This window comes from Scophthalmus maximus, chromosome 22, assembly GCF_022379125.1.
Source record: "Scophthalmus maximus strain ysfricsl-2021 chromosome 22, ASM2237912v1, whole genome shotgun sequence".
Taxonomy (NCBI): Eukaryota; Metazoa; Chordata; class Actinopteri; order Pleuronectiformes; family Scophthalmidae; genus Scophthalmus; species Scophthalmus maximus.
In genome coordinates this window covers 6,765,001-6,789,662 of record NC_061536.1, presented here as the reverse complement: position 1 = coordinate 6,789,662, position 24,662 = coordinate 6,765,001, and the positions used below count along the sequence as shown (strand labels likewise).

Genomic DNA, 24,662 nt, shown 5'->3' with positions numbered 1-24,662 from the left:
TATGTACTCATCTTGTGATTTTATCTAATTGGTTATTTTAAATTATATCAAATTATCTTTCAAGTTCTACACATGAAATAATGCAAATTGAGTGATAAAGGGGGATTTTTTGATTAACTACATGATATTTCTATCACTATCAAAACATTGGAACTTGAAGACAGTTAGGGAGTTCATGTTAACAGAACTTTAACAGATATTTAAACAGATTTAGTAGAAAAACAACATCCTTAAATGTTTTCATTTCATATTTTATTCTTAATAGTGATAGTGACCCAATTACAGTGAGTGAGCACAAGGCCCACATTTCATTTATATCTGACAGTGTAGTTTAATATACACCATCCAACAGCAGGGAAATTAAAATTTGTCAAACACACTCCATTTGTAATGTCAAGCTGATGGCCATTACTTCTAGGAGCTGGAGCAATGAATAGAAACTAAACTAATCATACTTGGTATACCTTATTGCCCCCTTGGGAATTTAACCATTACAGTGGGACACAAAACCCCCACCTTATTGAAATCACAACCTTCTTGTCCACACGCTGTGTGCAAAGCCCTTAATTGGACAGCATTGGAACTATACACCCAACTATGTCGAGCATCTCTCTCACACATATACACACACACACACACGCACGCACGCACGCACACACACACACACACACACACACACACACACACACAGATAGAGACGTTCACATGAAAGAGTGCCACCTGCTGGACTTAAACTTGATGACAAGAAACAGATAAGGATTGGAGCTACACGATGATAGGTTAAAATACTTTTGGTTGTAACGTCTCCGGTGGATTCCAGTTTCACTACTAAATGATCACACATCACGTGACTTTTTGGAACCAACTCATATCTTAGAACTCTGATATTTATTATTATTTTACTCAAATATAGGATACATACTATGTACTATATACTATGAACTCACGGTGTTATACACTTTAAGTTAAATGCATGAGCTTTGGACAACAAAACAGTTGTAATACTGTAATTGAGTGTTAATATTAATGTACTCCAACAATAATTAACCATTTCTAATTTGGATTTAATATTGCAAGTTATTTACACACAGATATTACGCAAATATATCTAGGTTGAATATTGTAAAAAAAATACTTTACGGATATTTTATTGAAATCATTATATTGTATATTGATGTCATTATTTTTTTTAAAGATTTTACTTTAATTAATAAAATAGATAAATTCAACAGAGAATTATAGGCGTATTACAAATGTTTATAAAAATGCAAGCGTATGTCTTATGGGACTATTTTCGGTGACCCTTAAAAGGCTTAACTGGGGAGCACAAGTCGGCGTATGTGGGCCGAGAAGACGCGCACAACCACAAAAGATCAAAAACATGCGGAAAATGGGTGCAGTCTTAAAACACTTAAGACCCCTCGCTGATCAACAGCACCCCCATCTTCCTTTAAAAGCCGTCCCCTCCCTCTCCAACCCCCCTTTCTCCGCTCGAGGTGCATTGTGGGGAGGAAAGTCGTTGCCATTCGACCTCTGCGGGGCCTGCGCGGACGCAGTGAGAACCCTGAAATTCATTATGCGTTTAAAACCCTTATTTATTTCCGCATAACCTACATACTCTCACCGGGAGGGCCAAAGCGGGGGAAAGGAACGACGACGGTTCATCTCTTTCGGGACTCACATCGTTTGCAAACACATCTTTTTTTTTTCGGTCGGAGGGGGATACTGTTGAGAAAGTGAAGATTCTAATACATATTAAGGAAAATGTCCGGTGAGAGAAACCGCAGGTCGTTGGCTTTCCGAGGAGGTGGATTAGCTGGGTTAACGGGTTCCAGCGGTATCGGTGGGGGGAACTGTAACAGCTGGGAGGCCCTCGCCTGTCAAGACCGACATTTTAACGGGAACAGGCCGGATCAAGAGGAGGACAGGGATCTGGGGGCGAAGGGACCATCGCAGAGGAGAGTGGAGGGCACCGGGTCTGTCAGCGATAGCACAGAACCCGAGGCGGAGGAAGAAGAGGACCCGGAAGGGGGCAGCTGGGCAGCCGGGGACGGCGACGGTCGTGTCGGCTCCGTGGAAGGGGAGAACGGGTCCAGAGAGGGGAGTAGCTGGACAGCGGGGAACGGTCCCAACAACGCCGACGGGCACGAGTCGGGAAGCGGTGCGACGGGAGGCGAGACGGGATCCAGGAAATCGGGGGTAGAGATGAGACCGCAGACGCTGCTTCAGAAACACTCGCTGTTCCACGCGTCGTGGTTGCAAGAATTCCCATGGCTCAAATTCTGCCAGGAGACGGGACTCATGTCCTGCTCCTGGTGTCACAACATTGCCACTAAAAACAGCGACGATCTCGTCAAAGGCGGTCGCAACTACAAGCGGGCCTTGCTGCTGAGACATCACCTGTCTTCTGAGCACGGGCGAAATGACCCCACCAAACAGGTAACGTTAGCCCGCGTCCGTGACGCTTTCGCCCAGTTACCTGCGCCGCACTGAGTACCTGCCGCACGGTCGTCGCAGCGCGTGTCGCCGGCCGCTGTGTTTGCCGCGTGTGAGGGCAGTTGGTTCAACTTCTAGAAAGAAAAAGCAAACGAGGAAGGAGAAACGAGGCTGTCGCCGAAGACTCGCGATCCCTTCCCGGGGCTAATTAGCTAGCGTCAGCCTGCTAACCCGAGCTAACAGCTAGCTTAGCCGCCTAGCCGCTTGGAGCTTTGCTGTCTTGCCGGAGGTAGACGTCTAGTGGCGGTCGCGGAAAGCCCCTAGCGAAGGCTAATGCCGACTCACTGGGCTACGGACGGCACGGACGCAAGCAAACACTTCTCGCTGTGGGAAACGTGAAAGCTCTGATTCTGTTAACGTCTAAAATGCGCGTCTATCAGCACACGCACACGCACACACACGCACACGCACACGCACATCAAAGTTTAAGACGCACAGACCTGCTCCAGCATGACACCTGCTAGCTGCTGTCACACCGGAGGCTGCGCCTCATGCTGAGGAATGAACTGTCACAAATAACTGTTAAATCATGTCGGCCGCCTACAAAGTCATTAACAAGTGTTGGACTAGTAATGATTTGGAGTATTATTGTAAAAAAAAAAAAAAAAAATGGGGGGGGGGGGGGTAGATGTTCACTGTACAGCAAACCCCTTTGTTGTATCAGCAGCTGTCTTGATTGCTAGCAGGCTAAAGGTCACACAATGGCAAGGGCTCGACCCTTACAGCCTTTGGGGAACCGCACCCCTGCACCCCCCCCCCCCCCCTGCGCCTTTGGCCTCTCATTCAGCCGCTGCTGGCTCCAAGTCCTGGGTGACCTCTGGCGCATTTCTTCCTCCTCCACCTCCTCCTCCCTTTGGGGAGCTAAATTAGAGGCATTGTGCTAGAATGGCCACCCCAAAATCCATAGATGGTGTCACTCGCAGGGCCGGACAAGAGGAGGCAGAGTAAATCATGTTGCCCCGGAGCCCTGACAGCTTGCCCGGCCCCTGAGGCGATGCAACCTTTTGAATAGGCTTAAATGAGGGAAATTGCTGTCAGTAAATAGAATGACATGGCATCACCTGACCCCCACCATCCACATTTTTGGATTAATGGGCTCCAGTGTTGTATCTTTGGGGCATATCTTATGATTAAGGGCTCCGTCTGGTATGCACAAGACTGGAATCATCCGTCAAACTAATTGGAAATAACTCTTCTTTTACTTAATTGGCATATAAAGACCACGTGGTTAGCCTAAGATTGGGGTACAGTTATTGATAGTATTTTATTTAGTATGTTGTGTTGAACAGCTTGCTTTATTGAACTCTGTCTCTGTTGATGTGCATGTGTGGCTCTTTTTATTGGTTCATTATTTTTTATTGCAGCGTCAGCCACATTTCTACACCCTCTTTCCGTAACCCCATAAAACTCTTGCATATTTGTCAGAACAATCGTGTTTCAAAGAACGTTCCTCCAATCAATCCTATATGAGAAAGGGGAAAAAAAAGAACTCCTCTAACTTACTGTTTCTTGAACATTGCCACATCCAGCCTCATATCCTGACCGTGGTCTGAGCTGTCAGGGGAATTAAGTGCTGGGTGCTATTTGACTCTAATTTGTGAGGGAAGAGGATTGCTCTACTACATTTAGTTCCTTCCTTTGTACACGCAATCACTAATCAGAATGACTTAAAGTGATCTGCTAACTTGTACACATCTCTAATTGGTAAGGAGCGCAGTAGGAGTGGATTAGGGGCTTGGTGTGGTTTTTCCCTAGCAACAAGGACCCCATACATACTGTACTCAGAGGTTATCCAGGCCATTTTCCTGTGCAGGATAGCGCTGGGGAGTTAAAGTCCCATTGCTGCGTAAATGGGGATGATTGGTACTGAATAACTTCTTGCCATTAAAAAAAAATAAAAAATCTTATTTGATGTTCCTCAGTTTATTTTTTCTTTAAGACTGCCTTATTGCATACAACTAATCCTCTTCATAAATACAGTACTGTGGAAAGGACGAGCAGCAGTGTATGTTAAGCTAGGCTGCATTGTGTGCAGTACATTAAAGGGGAATTATGGTGTAACGAGGCAACATCTTGTCCTATTCACCAATTCCTGACGTTAGTCAGGCCTCTGCTGCATTCGTTAAAGCTAACTCGATTAGCCTTAGCACCAGGGCAGCTGTGGTAAATGTGGGTCTCCTCGGAGAAGGGGGCCGTTGTCCTTAATTCTCTAGATGCCTTTTTGTGCTCGGATTGTTCCTTATGCTCAGTGGCTAAAGGTTAAGATGAGGCAAAATTAGACCGTTGCGTCTCTGTGATGAGATATTAGATGAGATACGTGGGACCTGGATCAATCAGTTAATTCTCTAAAAACTGTTTTTTTTTTTTTTTTTCATATGATGATACCAGAGTAGAGCACCTCTATACCTGTTTCGCTCAGAAGATGGGTTATGACATGGGGCCAACAAACGTGTTAACTCCACATCCGTTGACACAGACAAGAGAATATTCCACAACTGTAGTTCATACGCATCATAACACAGTTACACTGCATAATTGCATTAAGTTAGTTTCAGCTCTCCACAGCTTTCTTCTCCATACTCTCCCTCCTCTCTCTCATTCAGTGTTCTAGTGTTATCTTGTTTCTGTTTTTTGTGGCATCTATAACAAATTAATTTCCCATCTCTGATAGATACACCTGCTCATGAAAGTCAAGCAAAAACTGACCCAGGTTCAACCCAGGACAGGAGAAGGATCATTTAGTCAGTTGTGACCCTCCAGTTTGACAGTCAAAAAAAGGTTTTACCTGCATCACTGTGTCAGTCTAAATGAGGTTTACAATAAGATAACACAGCACTATATTTCCCAGGAGGAATATTCTCATAGGGGGGGCTGTAAGAGTAATTTTTACTCATTGATTTTAGTTGAGAAAAACACCACGCTCATTGTTAAGAGTACGTCTCCCCGTATAGGGAAGGGGATCCACCCATTACGGTCTCGTGTCTGCCAGATAGATGGGATGTTTATTGGGGGCCACAGGTCAGAGGAATGGGGTGGGGTGGAGCCAGAGGGAGAATTCTTCTTGTTGAATCCATCAGTGACTCTACCCTCCCCTGTTTTTTTCCCCTCTCTCTGCCTCTTCTGTTGAGGCATTGTTAGGAGGCCGGGAGACACTCGGTGCAGCCCTCCCACACCTTGGGCCAAATGCACACTGTGGTATTGTTCTATAAGCTAGGGACAGACGGGTTGGGTGGGGGGGGGGGGGGGGGGGGTTGAGGGGAAGGATACAGTAGATATAAGGAGTTAGGGAAGGACCGGTGGAGATGGCCTCAGGGCTGGGCTGGCCATGGGACTGGATTGATGCTGGGTGGGGGTAGTTGAGGTAAGGGATGGAGTCAAACGTGTGTGTGTGTAAAAGGTAAACAAAAACTGGCTCCAGTGGGTCATTATGTTGCGGGGGTATGTTGTTCTACCACATGATCTGTTAGAGGTGTATGTCTGAGTGTTTGTCATGGATCTGTTGACCTTGGGTCTTTGTGGTTTGTTTGGGTTTGTGGTTTAGTTTTCTTGAAGGGCTCTATTCTCCAAGTTGCAGCACAAATCGTCTGTGTAATCATTGCATCACTAAGCTTGCATTTTTCGGCCATCTTGCTTTGTTATATCCACCTGTAAATCAATTCTGATGGGCCATTCGCTGTAGATTTCAAGCATCCATGTTTCGCCTAGATCAAAGGATTCCTTTTCTTCTCCAGTGCCCTGCTTGGATTCTCTCGCACGCTCTCGCTGCCCGTCATTCTTCCACCCCTACCATCTCTGGCTCAAATAAAGAAACCTAGCCACGTCATAACTGGGGGGGAGGTAGATATTGTCCCCACATTCCCTGTTGGCTCAGGCTGGTTTTGCCTCCAGCATCTGCTGTGCAGGGTTGGTCTGCTGGTTCCTGGCTCACACGTGGCACATCTGGAGAAAGGATGATGCCGCTGATGAGGCCTGTATGGAGCAACTTATCCAGTACCAGGCTGTCCTAGCCTGACTCCAATAAGTGTGTGTGCGCACAGACATACACGCAACTGATATCAGAACTGCCTGGCCAAGTCTTACCTCTCTGGCCCACTGCCTTGCTATGTGTGTAATGGATAAAAGGTGTGCGGAGTCATGGGGTTTGGGGGTGGGATGGCAAATTAGCTGAAATGGTAAAAAAGGGGTCTACAAATTCCCCGGTACTAGGAGTCTGAGAACGCTCATGGTATTTTTTTAATGCGTTTGCTCTTTTATTCTGTTCAACCCTCACCTTCTTCAGATTGTGTGTATTTTTGATGCAAGATGCAATAATATAATTCATCATGCATTAGCACTACAAGTCAAAAGCAGATGGGTGTAAACATGGCAGTACCAGAACAAACAAAAATAGCAGCAACAACTGAAGGCGTATACAACTCGTCTTGTCGTGATAACACTCCTGCCCTTCACCACGCCAATATATTCCACCAGCGTACTCAACACGATGACCATGCCCCTCCAGAAGCTCTGATGTGTATATCATGGAATAAATCATTTTCCCTCCCTCTCCTCATCCTCGCCGCCTCACCCACATGCACCCTGGCTCCTTTCTATGCTTGCGAGTGGGATTTGCTGTGTAATAAGAGAGTGAGTGCTGAGCCCTTTCACAAAGGCCCACAGTGAGTGGACAATGAGCCTCAGGGAGAACACGGGCTATTGTGAAGGCTAAAATGGGGTGACCCATCTCCTTCTCTGTGCTGCGCTCGCTTTTTTTTTTCTCGTCCCCCTCTGCTCCACATTTCCTTCTCCGCCCTTTTTCTCGAGGCTCAAGGTCTCGCTCTCTCAATCTCTGCCTCATGCTCTCACTCATTTTCTTTGTGCGTGTTTTATCAAGCTTTTCTCTTTTGTGCTCCAACTATCTTCTCTTCTCACTTTCTTCTATCGACTCTGTTTCTACTGTTTCTCCATTGAGATGTCCCCACTTTAGCCCTTGTCTCTCATTATTAAATGTCTTTCTATCCTCCTTTTTATTTCTCTCAGCCTGCAAAGCACAACCACAACTGCCCTCCCCTCGCTCATTCAGCCTTTCATTTTATCCCATCTATCACCATCTCTCCCTCACTCTGCCTTTCATTTCATCCCATCTCTCCCCCTCCAGCTGTGGCAGAGGATGATAAGCCCCCCTATACTATACTGTGTGCCCAGGCTGCCCTGGACAAGAGCTGCAGTGTGGAGGGAGTATGGGTGGGGGCTGGGTGGGGACCTCAGAGAAATGGATTTAATCTGAATTACTCGAGCTGAAACCCCAGCTGTGTGTATGTGTAGGCAGCTTGGTTTGTGTGTGTGTACATGCATGTTGGGGTAGAAATACAGGGCTCGAGCAATGTGAATTATTCTGGATTAGGACATCTGCTGTGCAATTCTAAAATGAGCCAGAGATGTATGCCGCTGTATGTGTGTGCCATGTGGAAACACTACAATACAAACTGCTACTGCCTGGAAGCATGTATACATTTACCATAACCCAAACTATGTGGGTTATACTGCATGTGATGCCATGTATTATATACACATGCATATTATACACGTGTGTGTACTCCCCACTCTTCGGCCCTGCAGCAGGCTGTCCCTTTGCCCTGTTACAGGGGGAGCAGGGGAGGACGAGTGGGGCTGTTACAGGGTAGTTCTATGCTTCTGCCAATTCCCCTCCCATCCCACAGTCAGGTTGTGCCCTGCTTTGGACACTAGTCAGCCCTCCTCCATGCGTCATTTCGACGTGTCTGCAGTTCAGCACAAATAGAATATTCAACTTATCTGAAAACTACTAACAAACAGTTAATGTCAGATCCAGTGAGCCAAACTTTCTTTCAAAGCCCACGGTTTTGTGTTGGTTACAAGAAACAGTCAATCGAATGAGCAGTGATACTAATTTTTCCACCAACTAAAGCACAGCCTCGGGATATGTGTGTTACTGTTATTTTAAAATGTTTCCCTACTAACACTATAGCTGTGCCCTCTCTGCCTTTACTTACACAACTGTTCTTTTTTGGGTTGTGGTTGTCCACATGCATTCTGGAAAATGTAGGAAATCATTAATTAAAATATTTTTGTAGGTTAACCACCATTTGAGAGACTGTACAGCAAATCAACAGAAAACTTACTCAACACCGCAGCCTAATGTATTTGTATGATATTTATATACGTTTTTGTGTTGAGGATTGTTAGTTTGATGAAGAAAACAATTTGATTATAGGGCTGTGTAAAACTACACCTCTCTCACCCTCCCATAACAGAAGCCTGTCAAACTAGTTTCACCCCTAGTGCAGGTGCTTTGGTGTCACGCAGGGAACCCCGTGTGTGTGTCTTTTGTTAATACAGAGTTAGACACCGGTTACTTGTGTGTTTATGCTTGCGTTTGCAAATTACATGTTTGAGCAAACAAGCCTCCTAATAATTTTTATCTCTTTATCTCATTCACCCAAAAGGAGATGATGAGGCCCTCCGACAACACCAGCCCCTCCACTAACTGCTCAGAGGACGACTACCGCAACAAGCCCAATGAGAACTCCTACTGTTACCAGCTTCTCCAGGAGCTGGACAAGCAACGCAAAAGTGGCATACTCTGTGACGTCAACATAGTCGTCTCGGGCCAGGTTTTCCGTGCACATAAAAACATCCTGGTGGCGGGCAGCCGCTACTTCAAAACCCTCTACTGTCTGACCAAGAGTGAGGACCAGGACCAGGCCACGGTCACGCACCTGGATGTTGCTGCTGTGCAGGGCTTCTCAGTTATCCTCGACTTTCTCTACTCCGGGAATCTGCTGCTTACAAGCCAAAACGCCATTGAGGTTATGTCTGTTGCTAGTTACCTCCAGATGACAGAAGTTGTACAGTCATGTAGGGCTTTTATAAAAGACGCCTTGAATATCAGCATCAAGCAGGAGGCTCCAGATTCCGTGGTGGTGGATTACAACAAGCGGCAGACGGTGGCCAAAGAGGGACAGAGGAGGCTGGACCGGAAGCCAAGCAACTTCTGGGCCACAAGCATCCTGTCCAAGCTGTCGATCAAGGCCGGCAACCACCAAGGAAAAGACGCGATGGAAGAAGACGACGACAACGGCAGGTTGAAGGAGGAGACCAGCGATATAGAGGTGACAGTGATCGGGAATGAGGGCTGTGCCCTGGTGACCCCTGGAGCCTCTGGTAGCTTGAGCCACCACAACGACAACTCCTCTGACTCCGCAGAGACCAATGAAATGCGCGCGGCGGGCGACCAGGCACAGGTGTTCGTCTGGAACGAGCCTGCCACCGGCGGCGCTGCAGCGGCACCCGCAGCAATCAAACGCGAGGCACCAGAAGCTGCGGCCGGAAGCGGGCGGAGGAAAAAGCAGACCACCACACGGCGTTTTGTCTACAACTTCCCGCCAGAGCCCGAAGAGGGATTCGATGAGGGGATGTTCATCCAGCCTTCGGCCTCCTACCCCAGAGAGGACTTTTCCTCCCTCTCTGAAAATGCCGGTAAGACCCACATTTGCACTTTGAACACACCTCACACACACTCCACTCCCAGTCCTCTCCCCTATAAAATATTGCATGTGTAGCTTCACAGTAAACTCATGAATTTCTTATTCCTATTACTTACACCGCATATGCTCTGAAAATGGAATTTATAGGCTCCTTTTTACAGTATAGAGGTGCACACACTATTTTTGTGAAAACATTAGGACTTCACTTTGCTGTCAATTCTAAAATATATAAAGTCTAATAGACATTATCCTTCTGGTAAACTTTAAGACACAATAGTCTAGTGTCTTTATGCATTGCCTTTTACACACTATGTAGAACATTCAGCTTAGCATGTTTTAAGTGGCCTATAGTGCATAAAGCTTAACAACACGAGCAGGGTCAAAGAGCAGTGTCATTAAAAGAGGTGGTGGCCGTAACATTCTGTGATAACCAATCCTGCCAAACCTTCTTAAGCATAGAGATTATAAAAGATTCGTCCAAATGTCGTGAGAGCAATGCAGTGATGATCATGACAACCAGCTAGCAAATTTTTGTGCCCCCCTTGTCTATAAAGTTTATTAAAAATTAGTCCGTTTAAAGGCACATTGCTGCTTTATACTGTAGATGCATTGTCTGCAAACAAGTATAAAGCTACAGCTAGCTGTAGACGCAGCATCAGCTGTGTCTGCCTGATGTTCAAGCCACTCCTTCATCGGCTTCAGTTGAACCTGTCAAATTCCAGAACTAAATGATGCTCGCTCATTGAATTAAAAAGTTTGCATCATTATCTTAAATAAAAGTATAATAGATTTACAGAATGTTGTGAATGTCTCCCTCGAATTTCACATTTGTAAATATGTATTTTATTTTCAATATATGTGAAAATGCCTCTTGGAATCATTTTAATCTAGTGATGAATGATCACATTGTTGTTATTTTTTTTTGGGGGGGGGGGGGGGCGGCGGTTGTTACCATTTTGTGACGTATCTAAGCATGTGACACGTGCGATCACTGGATCATAATAAGCCCTAAGAAGGTAAACCGCAGCAGCCTGCAGTGGGAAACACTGACGTGACCAATCAAATTATCGATCCCCAGCACGAGAGGCTCAGCCTTTATGCTTTCAATCAACGTCCTGCTGTTCCACCCAACAGTCGGGATATTTGCTTGTCAGGTGTTCACTCCCAGCCGTGGGCTCCGCTAAACGCTCCAGAGTAGGGGGCTTCCGGAGGAGACGTCCACCTGGGGGAAAAGATGAGAATTTTTTTAACTAAGGGACGTTCATTTACTTCTGTCTAGAGCCCAACTGATATACTGGTTGGCCAATAATATCAGACAACATTCAGAGACAGACTCTGTGTCTGCGTTTATGTTTACCCATTGGAAAACTTTTATTTTACAGAATTTACAATGCAGGAAAATAAATTGCATTTTAAGTAAAAAAAATTTAATTCAAGTTCGAATCGTTTGGTTGTATTTGTTTTTATTTATAGTCATTTATAATAGATTATATAACAATATATGATAAGGAATTATGGTTAAACTTTAAAATATCAAGTATTTCTTTGTTATAAAGGTTCCTCTTAGGAAAAAAGGGGGTCCTCTTTGCCAAATTGACTATCGACTATAATAAATAATATTATATTATATAATATTTCACTACCCAATATCGGTATAGGTATCGTCCCCCAAAATTTCCTTCAAATCTTTGTGTCATGTTTGAGTAGAAAATTATTAAACACTGAAATAGGAGAAGACAAGAAATTATTTCTTCCCAAATTGAAAAGTATAATTCATCCTAACCTGTATTAAGTTAAACCATCACATTATTTACTGTGGTTGGGGGGGGGGGGGGGGGGGGGGGGGGGGGGGGTGGACACACTTTCAATCATTCTTACTTTTACTTTCCATATTCTCTCCATCTATTTGCCCTTTGACATCTTCCTCTTTTTTTTTTCTTTTCTCTTTCTCTTAATCCATCGTCCCTTCCATCCCATCCACATACAGGGCACCGCTCATAGTAATCTCTTCTTTCAGATCCAGCCCCCTCCTTCTGTCCGCAGCATTAAAGCATGGCACTCCTGTGTAACCATAATGATATCACATATCAAGTGGAGTGGTATGGACGGCGTGGAGGCAGAAAGTGTGTGTAGAAAAAAGGGAGAGAACTACATTTTGTCAGTGTGTGTGTGTGTGTGTGTTTGTCTGAGACAGAAAAGCCTCTCTCTAATGCAGGATAATGAAGAATGCAGGGGAAACATTTCTTCCCCCAGGCCTCCCTAAATGCACTTGAATGCTCTTAGTGCCTTCGACTCCTCCTAGGTTTCTTTTTTAATGTGTGCACAAAGTGATTCTGGGTGTTGTAGCAGCCTGGGCAGACGCTCCCTAAAAGACGAGCTGACTTCTCCAGCCTTCTTCTCTTCATGTGTCTTTGTTGTTTGGCTGTTGTTTCTAATATATATATATAATACTTTTCCAAATAAAGACTTCACAGTTCACAGTAAAAGCTTTCAAAGCAGTCAAATAAACAGTTGTGTCCAATAAAACCCCAAACAATACAATTCATTATCACATGTATAGTAACAGATAAAATATAGATTTGTGAATGTTTTTAAGATTTGTCTATGTAGTCAGACTCGCCAAAAAATTACTTTCTTCCCTGTCTTAACAGTCAAATCACTCATTCACTCTGTATTTAGAAACACTGGGAGCAGCTGATTGATGCTCTGTGGTCTGACATGTGGGAGAGGTGGTGTCCAGAGAGTTTTGAGGCCAAAACCTGCAGCGAATTATCCCCGATGCTCTTTGATGTTGTTCTGGGCCGACAGCCCTTTTCCCCCCTACTTCCTAAGCTAGTAGAAATAAACGGCAGTGGCACATTTTAGAAGGTTTGGAATCATTACCGCCAATGTGTTACTGCATGCAGCGTTTTTCAGTTCCCGTTGTAACAGGTGGCTTTTCTTAGTATTTTCTCAGTTCCCTTTAACAGACTCGTTCCTCATGGTTTTTTCAGAAGTGAGGATGGTTTCAACTGACTGTTGCAGTTTTATTTTTTGTAGGAACACGTCAAATCAATTTAATATTTCTAGCTAGATTTATTGTGTCCATCTACTGTGACAAGGGGAGGCGGTTAGTAAAAATGATTTAGATCATGTCCAAGAGACAAATTGTCAGTGGTCGTTTCTTCATAGTAATCTAATGTGCTGTCAAAACCCCTCATGATTTGTATTTGTGGATGCATATTTTTCTCCATTATGTGGACAATGACTTTCTTCTTCTTCAAATCACAGAATGGGCTGACCTAGGTTTGTCGCTACAGCTATGAAGTTGGTATTATTGTGGATGAGCTAATTCATTCATTAGAGGTTTGAGTGGGTCTATGTTGACGTGGGCGTCTCGCAGTGAATTGTGTGTGTGTGTGTGTGTGTGTGTGTGTGTGTGTGTGTGTGTGTGTGTGTGTGTGTGTGTGTGTGTGTGTGTGTGTGTGTGTGTGTGTGTGTGTGTGTGTGTGTGTGTGTGTGTGTGTGTGTGTGTGTGTGTGTGTGTGTGTGTGTGTGTGTGTGTGTGTGTGTGTGTGTGTGTGACGGAGCACACAATACCATATTAATGCAATGCACAGTACATTAAGGATTGGCCCAGTGTCATTTGTGGACAGAAGGTCATTTGTTGAAGGTTCCAGCTTGTGACGGTGTTTCCCCACAATCTCTCCCTGCCGTCCGTGCGTGATCAGTGTTGTATTGCATACAGTGCTCATTTGTTGGGACTCGAGCTGGATGTGTCACATGATATCCAAAATGTTAGTTACGCTTTACCCAAATATTGCTTTACAAGGCAAAAATGAGAATGCATATTTGTTAGTCATGTCTGCCGTGAGTCATTAGATTATCCAATAAAGCTGTTGATATATTGTGTGTGTGTATATATATATATAAAAATCCTCCACTCGCCCCATGTGGACGGTCTTGTTTCCTCCTTCGAGCTCGGGTCCTCTACCAGAGGCCTGAGGGTTCTCGGCTCTTCCTAGGACAGGGACAGGGATCTCTTCTGAATGGGGTATCTGCCCAGTTTGGGGGGTTCAGCCCGACTGTCCGGTCACCACCACTGTTGCTTTGATTTCCATTTTTTCGACCTCCTCTTTCATCAGTTGGTATTTTTTTTGAACTTTTTGTTTTCCTTCTACTTGATGTTGCTGTTTCTGGGGATTGCTGGATCTATCACTACTGCCTTCTTCTGTTGTTTGTTGACCACCACGGTGTCCGGTTGGTTAGCGATTTACCATTTTACCAGTCTGGAATCAAGCAGCTGGTATTAGCATAACGCCGCTAACTTTGGTACAGAGCGTGGCATAATCCAGTGCCCTTAGGCAAGGACCTTAATGCTACTGATCTACCTCTGACATGAGTGAAACTAGGAAGGGTCTAACATTCTCCTCTTGGTACTAAAAACGAATCTTTTGGCGATGAGATGAACTCTGAACCTGGACTTCCCCCCTGCACCAATAGTCCTTATTGCTTGCATATTTAAGTTTGAGCCTATGAAGCGTCCTCCGTTGATCCTGGCTGTCCCACTTTCCCAATGATGTCACAGGCTTGCCTTTCATTTTGCTTGAGTTTGATCTGTGTGGTCATGCTCCAGTGATGGGAACATGGTCGCCCAAATGTGGCTGCTCTTCTCATCGCTTTGTTTTCTGTCACTTTTAAAACATAACTTATAGTTCTCTTTAAGTGCTCTTTAAATATTAAAGAGCACTTAAGACCACAAGATGGTCTTTTCATTTTTTTTTGTCACCTGAAGGCCGTTGTAGGTTCCCTATACGCTTGGAACGTGAGGGGGAGGGGTTTTCAGTCGGTTGCAATCTACAACCTCACTGCTAGATGCCACTAAGTCCTACACACTGAACCTTTTAATCCGGTCTTTAAAATGCAGGGGAAAAGCCTGTCAGAATGTCCAGTTGTCCGCTGGTGACATCTTCATGTTTCATTTCATCCAACCACCAGTGGGGTTTTTTTGTCCAACCACCAGTCTAGAACCAAAATGTTGTTGCCTGAATATTAAATGAGTCATTTAAGCAATTTTAAGTATTAAGAATGTTACTCTTAAAATGGCTAATCACTTTTTTGTTTTCCCCAATTTGTCTTGTTTTAAAAAGGATAAACAACTGGTAATGATTTAACAAAAAAGAAAAAATAGTGTCAAACATAACAGCAGAGGCAGCTGGACACTTCATTAAGTCACGTGAGTGTTGTGGAAAATTAGAACGGTTGAAAGTGAAGGGTGGTTTCAAGTCTTTAAGTACTTTTGCTGTCTGCAATTACAACACCAGAGCCCACAGCCTGCGCTCACTCGTGGCCCATAAATTCTTGAGTCTTCTCCAAACAACGCTGTAGGATTGTTTAAAGGGTGGGTGCTGCACACAGCGCAGGTGAAAATGCATTTGCATACACACCAGTCTCTGTTAAAGCGTGCACACAAACGCACACACCTACGCACAATGACCCCTCCCCCAATCCCCCGCGACGTGCAAAGCTGCCAGGGGCAGTTCCCGTCCTTCTCTAATCCACTCTAATGCACTGGGGCTGTCCTCACTATTCCAAATATTGACCCAGGGAGAATAGACACACACTCGCTCTCGCAGGGGCGTGTCTTTAATGGATCCTGAGCGCTGATGCTGGAGGAAGCAGACACGCACACACAAACACAGGTGCTCACACAAGCACTCACAAAAGCCGAGTGTAAGCCGAGCCGGTGTGAGGCTCGACTCTGTCGTTCTCTAATTAACCCCCTCCTCCTCCTCTGGAGCCCTGGTTACACCATTAGTTTGTTGCTCCGGCCTGAGGATCACGCCGCTTTACATATAGTAGGGTGTGTGTTTGTATATGTTTGCTGATGTTGTTAACTGAAACTTCCATTGTTCCTTGTGGGAGGCGGTTAGTTTTGTACACAAGGCATTGTGAGGTGTGCACCCCCCCTCCCCCCCAGACTTATCAACCACCTCTCATCTGTCTTTCTCCCTCTCACTTCCCCTGACCTCCCCACCCCCCTCACCCCTTTCCCAGAGCTGGCCAATCAGATCCAGTATAGCATCATCCAAGACTTACAGCAAGGGGAGTCCTGGGAGAATGGTAAGACGCCGCACTCACTAGACTTCCACTTCAATTTTAAATTCAGGCAACTAAAACACTGCAGTTTTGCTGCAGCTTTTTGGTCAGTGCAGGCAGAAACAGAGACCTTTGGAAAGTTCACGACTTGACCACCAGTAGTTAACACAACATGGATAAGGACTTATGTTTCTCACCTTTACAGTCGGTAGTGGTTCCATCTCGTCATAGTTCCAAGCACAGAAATCCCAGCATGTGCATGCCCCCAGTGTACGTGAGGGGTCATGCGATTTGCATTTTCAGGTGTGTTAGTATGGATTAGCATGTTGTTACTATGTGACCTCGAGGAGTAGCTGAAGTGGCAGCTGTGTGCAGGACCACCATTGTTGTTTTCATCTGTCATGCCGGATTTCACTTCCTGTGGACGAGAGGTTTGAGACTAAAACTCATAGCGTAGTGAATGTAACCAAGGTTTTTATCCAAAAATCCAATTACCGACGTTGCCCAATGTAATGTGGGGATAGGAAATGAATGGAAAGATGGATGGAGAATATATATATATTTGGATAATTATTTTACTTTTTTTCTCCACCAAATGATGTAAGGACCAATCTTGATTGACAGAAGCCGACAGGAAACCCCTCTCCATTCCTTTATCAAAGTCTGATGTACTAATGGAAATACGACACGGTCTCTAGTTGTGAATCAGCCTTGGGGCGTTTCAGCTGCAAAATGTAAAAATCCCTTATTTTGAGGATTTTATTTTAGTTTCCGTTTGTACCTGTTGAAGGTTTGATTTGATGTCCGTGCTACATTTATGTGATGTAATGGTGAATATTGACTTTCCTCCTAAACCTCTAATGCCTAAATTAACAGCTTATTACGCTTCGACAAGGTGCCCCTCACACACACATATACACACACACACACACACACACACACACACACACACACACACACACACACACACACACACACACACACACACACACACTCATGAACATGAGTGAATACACAGGTGACCTGCTTCTCATCAACCTTCCTCCCCCTAGCAACCTGCCCTGACAACCCCTCTGTTGTGTGCTCCCTGGCTCCAAACAAAGGGCCCGGCCCCCCGTCACCCCACTCTTCTTCTCCGCAGACTGAAGACTACCACCACTCATGTTCGGAGCCTTTTCAAAATCAATAGATTGTTGCTTGTTTATTCTGAAGCCTGGCTGTCCTCCGTAGCTTGTTAGTATAAACATCCCTGGAGGGGTAATGAAGAAGGTGTGACGACATCTTGATTTTTCTCACAATAAGATAAAACATTTCGTCCATCGCCTCGAGTTGTAGAGTACAATCATAGTACGAGTCTGATGTGAATCAATGTTGCATTATGCTCATTCTTGTTTGCAGCATTTCCGAATGGTGTTTCCAAACATGTATTATGGTACACTTAAAACGGTTTAGCAGAAAATTGCTTCAGAAGTGTTTGTTGATTAGTATTAGATAGTAGATAGTGTCATGTACGGTAAGCTGGAACTTACGTCTCTATGAAACTGAGTCATTTGATTGTTATGATACTATATTAATTTAAATGTCTCAACCAGTACACTGCAAATGGCAATTTTGTAACAAACTCCACGATTATATTTGTGTTGTTGTCAACGACGGACACATGTTGCTGCTTTACATTCACTGCTAATATGAATCAGTATCCTCTCATCCTTTTCAACATCACCATGGTGAGACCTCCAACATCAATTCAGTTGAGCTGCTGAAAAGCACCAGTAACCTAGCTACAGTGCCCGGAGCTGGATTTTGAAGTGATCAGTTGCATTTCTGCAGATTTACAGACTTCCACAGCTATCGACTGTGATGCATCAAAGGCGGTGGTTTGTGATCTCTCTAATGGTCAGGGTATCTCAACTCCACGATTTGATAAACAGGATATTGGAGGCTGACACACCCTTCTCTTATCAGATGGCGTCTACTTTATGATAATTGCCTGGTTCCATCTCAATCCATCTCAAGCGTTTTTAGTTTAAAGTAACAGGTGTCAAATTGAAACCTCAAAGAACAAAACATTGTTATGGTTTGCTTTAATGTTTCTGCTCTTGCATTTGAACTTTGTGCTGCTAAATCTGTCTCTTGCTGACCTGACCTTTCGCTGCATGTCCATATTTTTGTTTTTCCTCTCTCTCTCTCCCCAGGCGAGTCCTCACACCTAGCCCTCAATAAGCTCAAGTGCCCCCACTGTAACTACATCGCCAAGCACCGGCGCACGCTCAAGAGGCACCTGATCATCCACTCGGGCGTGCGCTCATTCAGCTGCGACATCTGCGGCAAGCTGTTCACCCGCCGAGAGCACGTAAAGAGACATTCCCTGGTGAGTCAGCACACGTACACTCGCAGTCTCCTCCCATCCTCTCATGTAACTACACATAATGTGCTTTCACCATCTTTTTATCAGATACTTCAGTACGGTGTTCAGGCTACGCTCACATTATTGCTCCACGGTGTTTGACCGGCAGATTTTTGCTCCGTCTGATAAGTGTCTAATGTTTCTGGCGGTGTATTATCTCGTGGAATGCAGGCAGTGCAGGGTGTCTCGCAAAGTGGTAGAAAATTCATGGATTTTTGAGACTGTCCCACATCACTTATGTTTAAAAATGTGAAGGCCTAGTAAATCATTGGACTGGCATGTGTAGCTTTCGGACTTGCATTGAAGCCCGGACCTGCACTTTTCCAGAGGGGTTGCACAAAGAACGCAAATGTTCGCAAAATGTAGCTCCAGATATTTCCCCTCAACCTTTTGTGCCAGCCCCTACACAGTCAAATTCCTGGAAAATGTCCCGAGTGAGCCCATGTGTGAGAATACAGCAGGAAAATCCCAAGAATATTCACAGCGAGCGAGTGTGCACTTAACTCAGGCGCCAACCCTCACCCGAATGTCCGGGAAATGTTCCTGCTGTTGTGAACGCATTCAACTCGGAACAATCTCCTGCTGCCTTCTTCATATGTGAACGACAAACTCCAAAAAACATCCGGACCCAACTTTACCATAGTTCATTTCTGAAAATGGCTTAAATTTCATTTTGCCAAATGACCAGTGAATCCAAACTTCCAACGACGAGTAATCTGACTTATCTCCTCGACCCCCACCCTCCTACAGGTGCACAAGAAGGACAAAAAGTACAAGTGCATGGTGTGCAAGAAGATCTTCATGCTCGCAGCCAGCGTTGGCATCCGCCACGGCTCGAGGCGCTACGGTGTGTGTGCTGACTGCGCTGACTCGCACCAGGCCACTCAGGAGGGCCTGGAGGGCATGGAGTTCCCTCGCGACGAGGACTTTGACGGCGACGAAGGGGATGACCTGGAGGGGGAGGAGCCTACTGACAACGACCAATCAAATTGGGGTGAGGGCAACGCTGGTGCTGCCCCAGAAAAGGACAAAGAATTTTAACAAGCTTGAGAAACAAAAATAAAAAGTTGATGTTTAATATATATGTATTCAAAAAAACTAGCTGGTAAACAATCAACTCCAAAGTGCTATCAAACCTTGAGGTTACTTAATTGTGCAAGTATATGACAAAGAGATGGATTAAAAAAAGCTTTGGTAGAGTGGGAACTCCAAGATGTACAGATTTTATTAATGTTAAAATGTGTCCAACTCTGGGCCCAGAGCCCACAAGAGAATCTAACAACTAATAATATGATAAATCAGGTTTTTGGTGATGTTTTTATTTCCTGTTTTTTTTTCTGGGGGAAGAGTTGGGCAGGGTGATGATAGAGTTTTTTGAGTTGGGGTAGGCCAATCATCTAAAAAGAAAAAAAGAACTGTTAATTATTTAATTTATGAAGAGAGGTTATTATGGTCTTATCAAATGCTATAATTTTTATTTCTGTATTTTTATTTCTGTCTGCGGCAGAGGCACAGCGATGGCTGCTGGTTTCCGCTCAATCTGAGAGTATATTGCTTGGTGCTTGTAGAAGTACGCGGAAGAAGAGCATTATTTGCAGACGGGAAGATTTTTAACTTGCTCTGTAGATCTTTAGAAGCGCTAAATATTATATTATTCTTTTTCCTTTTTTTTTGTCCTTTCCCTGCAAAAATCTTGGAACCAAAAAATCTGTTTTGTGACTCTAATGTATTACAGCCATATTTATGATTAATTTAAGAGGGCTGTGATGTTATGCCAAACAGACCGCACACCAAGATTTAGCAGGACACAAACTACTGAATACGCTTAAAAAAACAAGAAAGAAAGAAAGAAAGAAGACAACGAGAGGTTTTTTGTTAAGCGCGTAAAAAAAGTTTAATTTAAAAAGAAAAAAAAGCGAAAGTACAAGGGGAAATGTTATTGCTAGCTTTATACAAATCACGGCGTCACAGTAACACTTTATTAAAAGCATTTGACTTTCACTTAAAGCTTGAATTTTTGCCAAATGACGAAACGTTTGGTGCTGTAATGCTTGTTGCAGAATACTGGACCTACAGGCTATATATGATGTTTATAATCATAAAGCTTAAACTGACTCAGTTATACATATGTAATCAGCTTAAACTATAGAACACTGTTGTGCTACGGCGACTATCAGGTATGCTTTGCCATTATTTTTAAGCTTTTTATTTTATTTAATGCAAACACACACACACACGCCATTTTGTAGAACTACCGGCAGTACTTGTAATTGACGTTTTTCGAGGACCTAAGTGGACATCAATACCTTTATACCGTTTGTTTATATTTGGTACTGAGTTATAGAGTAAATACAGTAAATATATATATTTTGAATCACTTGAACGTCGGCTGTGAGGGAGAACTGTGCAGAAAGTCGTGATGTCTGAACTCTGAGAGAACTCCATTTTTTCCATGTGTAAAAGGCATACGAGATGTCACCTGTTCAATTTGATGTAAGTTTGTTTTTATTATTTTTAGGTCTGCCAGGTAGAAAAACACTTTGTTCCACAAAAAGTGAAGCTCTATGGCACCTCATAGACATGCACTTACTTTTGCGTTCATAAAAATAATTTTCTTTTTCTTTTTTTTTATTTGTCTTTCTTGCTTCCCCAAAAGCGGGTCTGAATGGAACTATATACAAACTGTTGTGTTTTTCTTCCAATGCGCAACTTTTTTTACTAGACATTTTTGTTTTGTTATTTAATATTATATATTGACTCCAAAATGCAATCAAGACTGTTAATTTCTATTTGTCCAACCAAAATTGTTGTCTCCTTTTTTTTAATTATTGTTGGAATATAATGTATAAGAAAAGTCAGGTGAAAACTTGCTTAGTGTAGAAAATCCTTGCTCGTGTCTGTAATTGTTGAGATTTTTAAATGTTTATATGCTACAGAATCATTCACTTTACCCTAGATGCATATTTTGTTTAATTTTGTTCTTTCCACAGATTTCCTTCTCTTTGTTTTTTTTCATTAAGCACATATTTTCTAAAGAAACACGGATTGTTTGCGGGTTAAAACCTTGGAACAGCAGTATCTGTTCATATGCAGTGGAATATAAAGTATGTACTGAAGTGCTAATGATACAGACAATGTGTAACTTCCCTTTACTCTTAGTGGAAGAAGATATATTTTAAGTCATAGAGATATTCATCCTCTTGGTGTCACTTTTTCCTCAAATCACTGTGGGAGGGGTTATATTATGGATATATATACATATATATATGTGGAGATATATATGAGATAAATATATATATGAAGAATATATTATTTAACTAGTGGATTTACTTAATGGAACACATTGACGGTCAGCCACAAGCCTCCTGACGTGGTGGTTTATTTCCATGAACTTAAACCTTCCGCTTTCTCTCGCTCTTTTCACGCCGTGTGCTTGTCCATCACACCATCCTGATGTCCTGTTTGTTCTTTTTATACTATTTACCATCCTACTGATTTTACTGTAATGAATGAAACTCAAAAACTATGATGTATCATTTTAGATTTTATGCTGTATTTGTTATATGGACAACAAACAAACAAACAAAAAAACACGAAAAACGAAGCAAAAACACTACAGATGTAAAGCAGAGGTTTTTTTTCCCCAGCTGTATTTTTTTACGCTGTTGCAAAAGGTTGTATTTTTCAATTTCTCTCGAACTTTTAACAGTGATGCAAAACTCGGGCCGCGCCTCAGTGCCCTTCGAACACAAAAGCAAATTCAGGTTACTCTTTTTACGTTTTTATCAAAAGGTTTTCAAAGATGGAATTACATTCTCCTCTTTTCTCTCTGAATTGTACTACTGTTCCTCTCTCTACTACATTTTACGAATAAAACTTTGATATTGCTTTAATCCTTTTTGTCCACTCATTCATCTGGATTGGCACATTTGCTCTTCCATATTCAACTATCGATCTATGTCAAATGAATGTTTTGCAAATCACAGTAAGACCCAGGCGGCCATAAACGTTTTGTGTTTTTAAAACACACTTCATTCATTACAGGTTGAAGGTGTCCACCACTGATTTGGCGTAAAATCTCCACATATTTGGTTTACTTTATCTGATACATTACTTCATGACCAATAGTTACTGATTGATCTTCCAAGCAGGATTGGATCTAGTTTGATCAATTTCCACCTCGTACATGATCCAGATACATTGTTTAGGTTGTCAGCCCCCCTACAGATGGTTCACATAAGTGATCATGAGATGTTTAAGGCAAATATTAAATTCTGGCCAGTTACTGCTTTTCATACCATAGTGGACAATCGTTTGCATGTCAGCGTTGACAGTTGTGTGTTGTTTAATGTTGATGATGAAGGCATGGATGGGGATTGAACCCATGATCTTTGGTTTACGAGACCAACGCCTTACCACTTGGCCACCACGCCTACGATGGCAATTACTTTCATAAAATATTACATTGTAGAAAGGAACCAGTGAGCGTAGCTGTCCGATAAAAATCGTACAAAAAAGTACAATATTTTCCTTTGAAACGTTGTGCAGTGGGACTGCAAGTAAACTCAAGTATTACTCAAGTACCTCTGAACTGCAACTGTATGGTACTTTTGTAAATCTTCTTAGTTACTTAGCCATCATAAGGGAAAAATAAGAACAATGGTCAAAATTGAAGAAGTACAGTAGGGAGCTTCCCTGTAAGGCGTCAGGTCAGTAAAGTTTAGATTGGTTTGTGGTTCTGTTATAGTAAAAAAATACTTGTGTTTTATTCCCCACTTAATGATCCAATGAGCCGTGTCTCTGCAGATAGTCCAACCCAGGAAAGGGATTTCTGATGACTTCTGATAAACAGCTGACAGATGGAAGCTTTCACAAGTTGTGAGATGTGTGCTGATCCTCCCTCTAGTGGCCGACGTGCTGCCACCTGCTGGTAGCACGCAGATAAAATTCATCATTGGCTTTTTTTTTCTTTTTTTCTTTTTTGGCTCAGCTGACACCAGGTGGCAGCACTTCTCTTTACATTTCATCCAGTCTGCTCAGCTCCTGCACTGTCCCAGTTATGTAGCAAGGCCCCCGATGGAGGAATTGATTGATGAACTGATGCATTATGGGTCTACTCACACTGGGGTTTGCCGGTTTTTAAAAACGCAGTAAAAGCTGTTGCCCGCTGTCATGCAGTGATATTTGGAGCTACAGTTGCCAAATGCTCATTAAGTTTTCTACTTCATATGTTTTTAATGTTTTGATTCTCAAATATGAGCAGTCATTTCTCCCATTCTTACCTTTATTTTAAAATTGGTGAATGAGTGACAGAGAGGTGAAGGACGGTTGAGCATATGTGGCGACAATCAAACGGAACATTTTTAAGATTAAAGTTTTGTCTTTAACACAGAGAAACCCTTGTGCGTCTCGGGTATGTACATGTATTGCCATGTTTATAGCAAAAAAAATCTGTGCTGACTGATTAGATCTTCCTATTCCCATGTGCGCAACATAAGCAGAATTGACCGTACGTTGAGTCACGCTGTCAGATTGATTCATCTGATGTTGAGCAACTGATTCTATCGCTTTGGCCGAAAAACAGTGAAAGTGAAAGAACGGTGAAAGTGAAACAGTGAAGAGTGAAACGAACACAAAGAATGCATGAAAAGTACCGTCTGCTGATGCGTGTTCGTCACACCGATTCACCGTGGTACATATTGTACTACATATTGTACTGTAAAGTCTAAACTGGCCTCGGTTGATGACGCTCTGTTTGTTTCTTCATGGGCATGAGAGACGCTGGGTGTTTTGAGTGTATTTGTACACACACAGAAGCAGTCATCAAACATTGGCCTTGTGGGCTGCCACACACTGCTCTATTCTTTTCTGTGTGTGTGTGTGTGCGTTCAAGTGCATGTGTGTGTGTGTGTGTGTGTGTGTGTGTGTGTGCGTGTGCACAAGCCTCCTTCCCATTCACAGGGCCTTTTGTGTGGGTGTCTGTCAGCGGTGTTGTCTGCGGGCAGGCCCCCATTGTGTTGAACCACTGTTCCTTATTGACACAGGGCCCCTGGCACTTGGTGTTCCCATGGCCCCCCGGCCACAGCGGACGGAAGGCTGAAACCGGAGCCCCGGACTTGGGGAGAGTTTGTTTGCAATCCCCTTTCTCTCCCTTGGTGCTTTGGTCCTGGAGCTTG

The 24,662-nt window shown here is 43.5% G+C and overlaps 1 protein-coding gene and 1 non-coding gene across 3 annotated transcripts; one reads left to right on the top strand and one right to left on the bottom strand.

Moving 5' to 3' along the window:
• The first annotated feature begins 857 nt into the window (after positions 1 to 857).
• Positions 858 to 22,379, top strand: zbtb10 (zinc finger and BTB domain containing 10). 2 transcript variants are annotated; one of them, XM_035620994.2, is made up of 5 exons: positions 860 to 2,439; positions 8,961 to 9,993; positions 16,038 to 16,103; positions 18,275 to 18,450; positions 19,237 to 22,379. In XM_035620994.2, the coding sequence occupies exons 1-5, from the start codon at positions 1,765 to 1,767 to the stop codon at positions 19,525 to 19,527; spliced, it is 2,241 nt and encodes a 746-aa protein (XP_035476887.1). In that variant the 5' UTR covers positions 860 to 1,764; the 3' UTR covers positions 19,528 to 22,379. The 2 variants fall into 2 exon arrangements, with proteins under 2 accessions (XP_035476888.1, XP_035476887.1); XM_035620995.2 differs by lacking the exon at positions 16,038 to 16,103 and having other exon boundaries at positions 858 to 2,439.
• A 468-nt stretch (positions 22,380 to 22,847) lies between these two features.
• trnat-cgu lies at positions 22,848 to 22,919 on the bottom strand. Its single transcript has one exon. It is a non-coding gene; the product is annotated as a tRNA-Thr (tRNA).
• Positions 22,920 to 24,662: the final 1,743 nt, after the last annotated feature.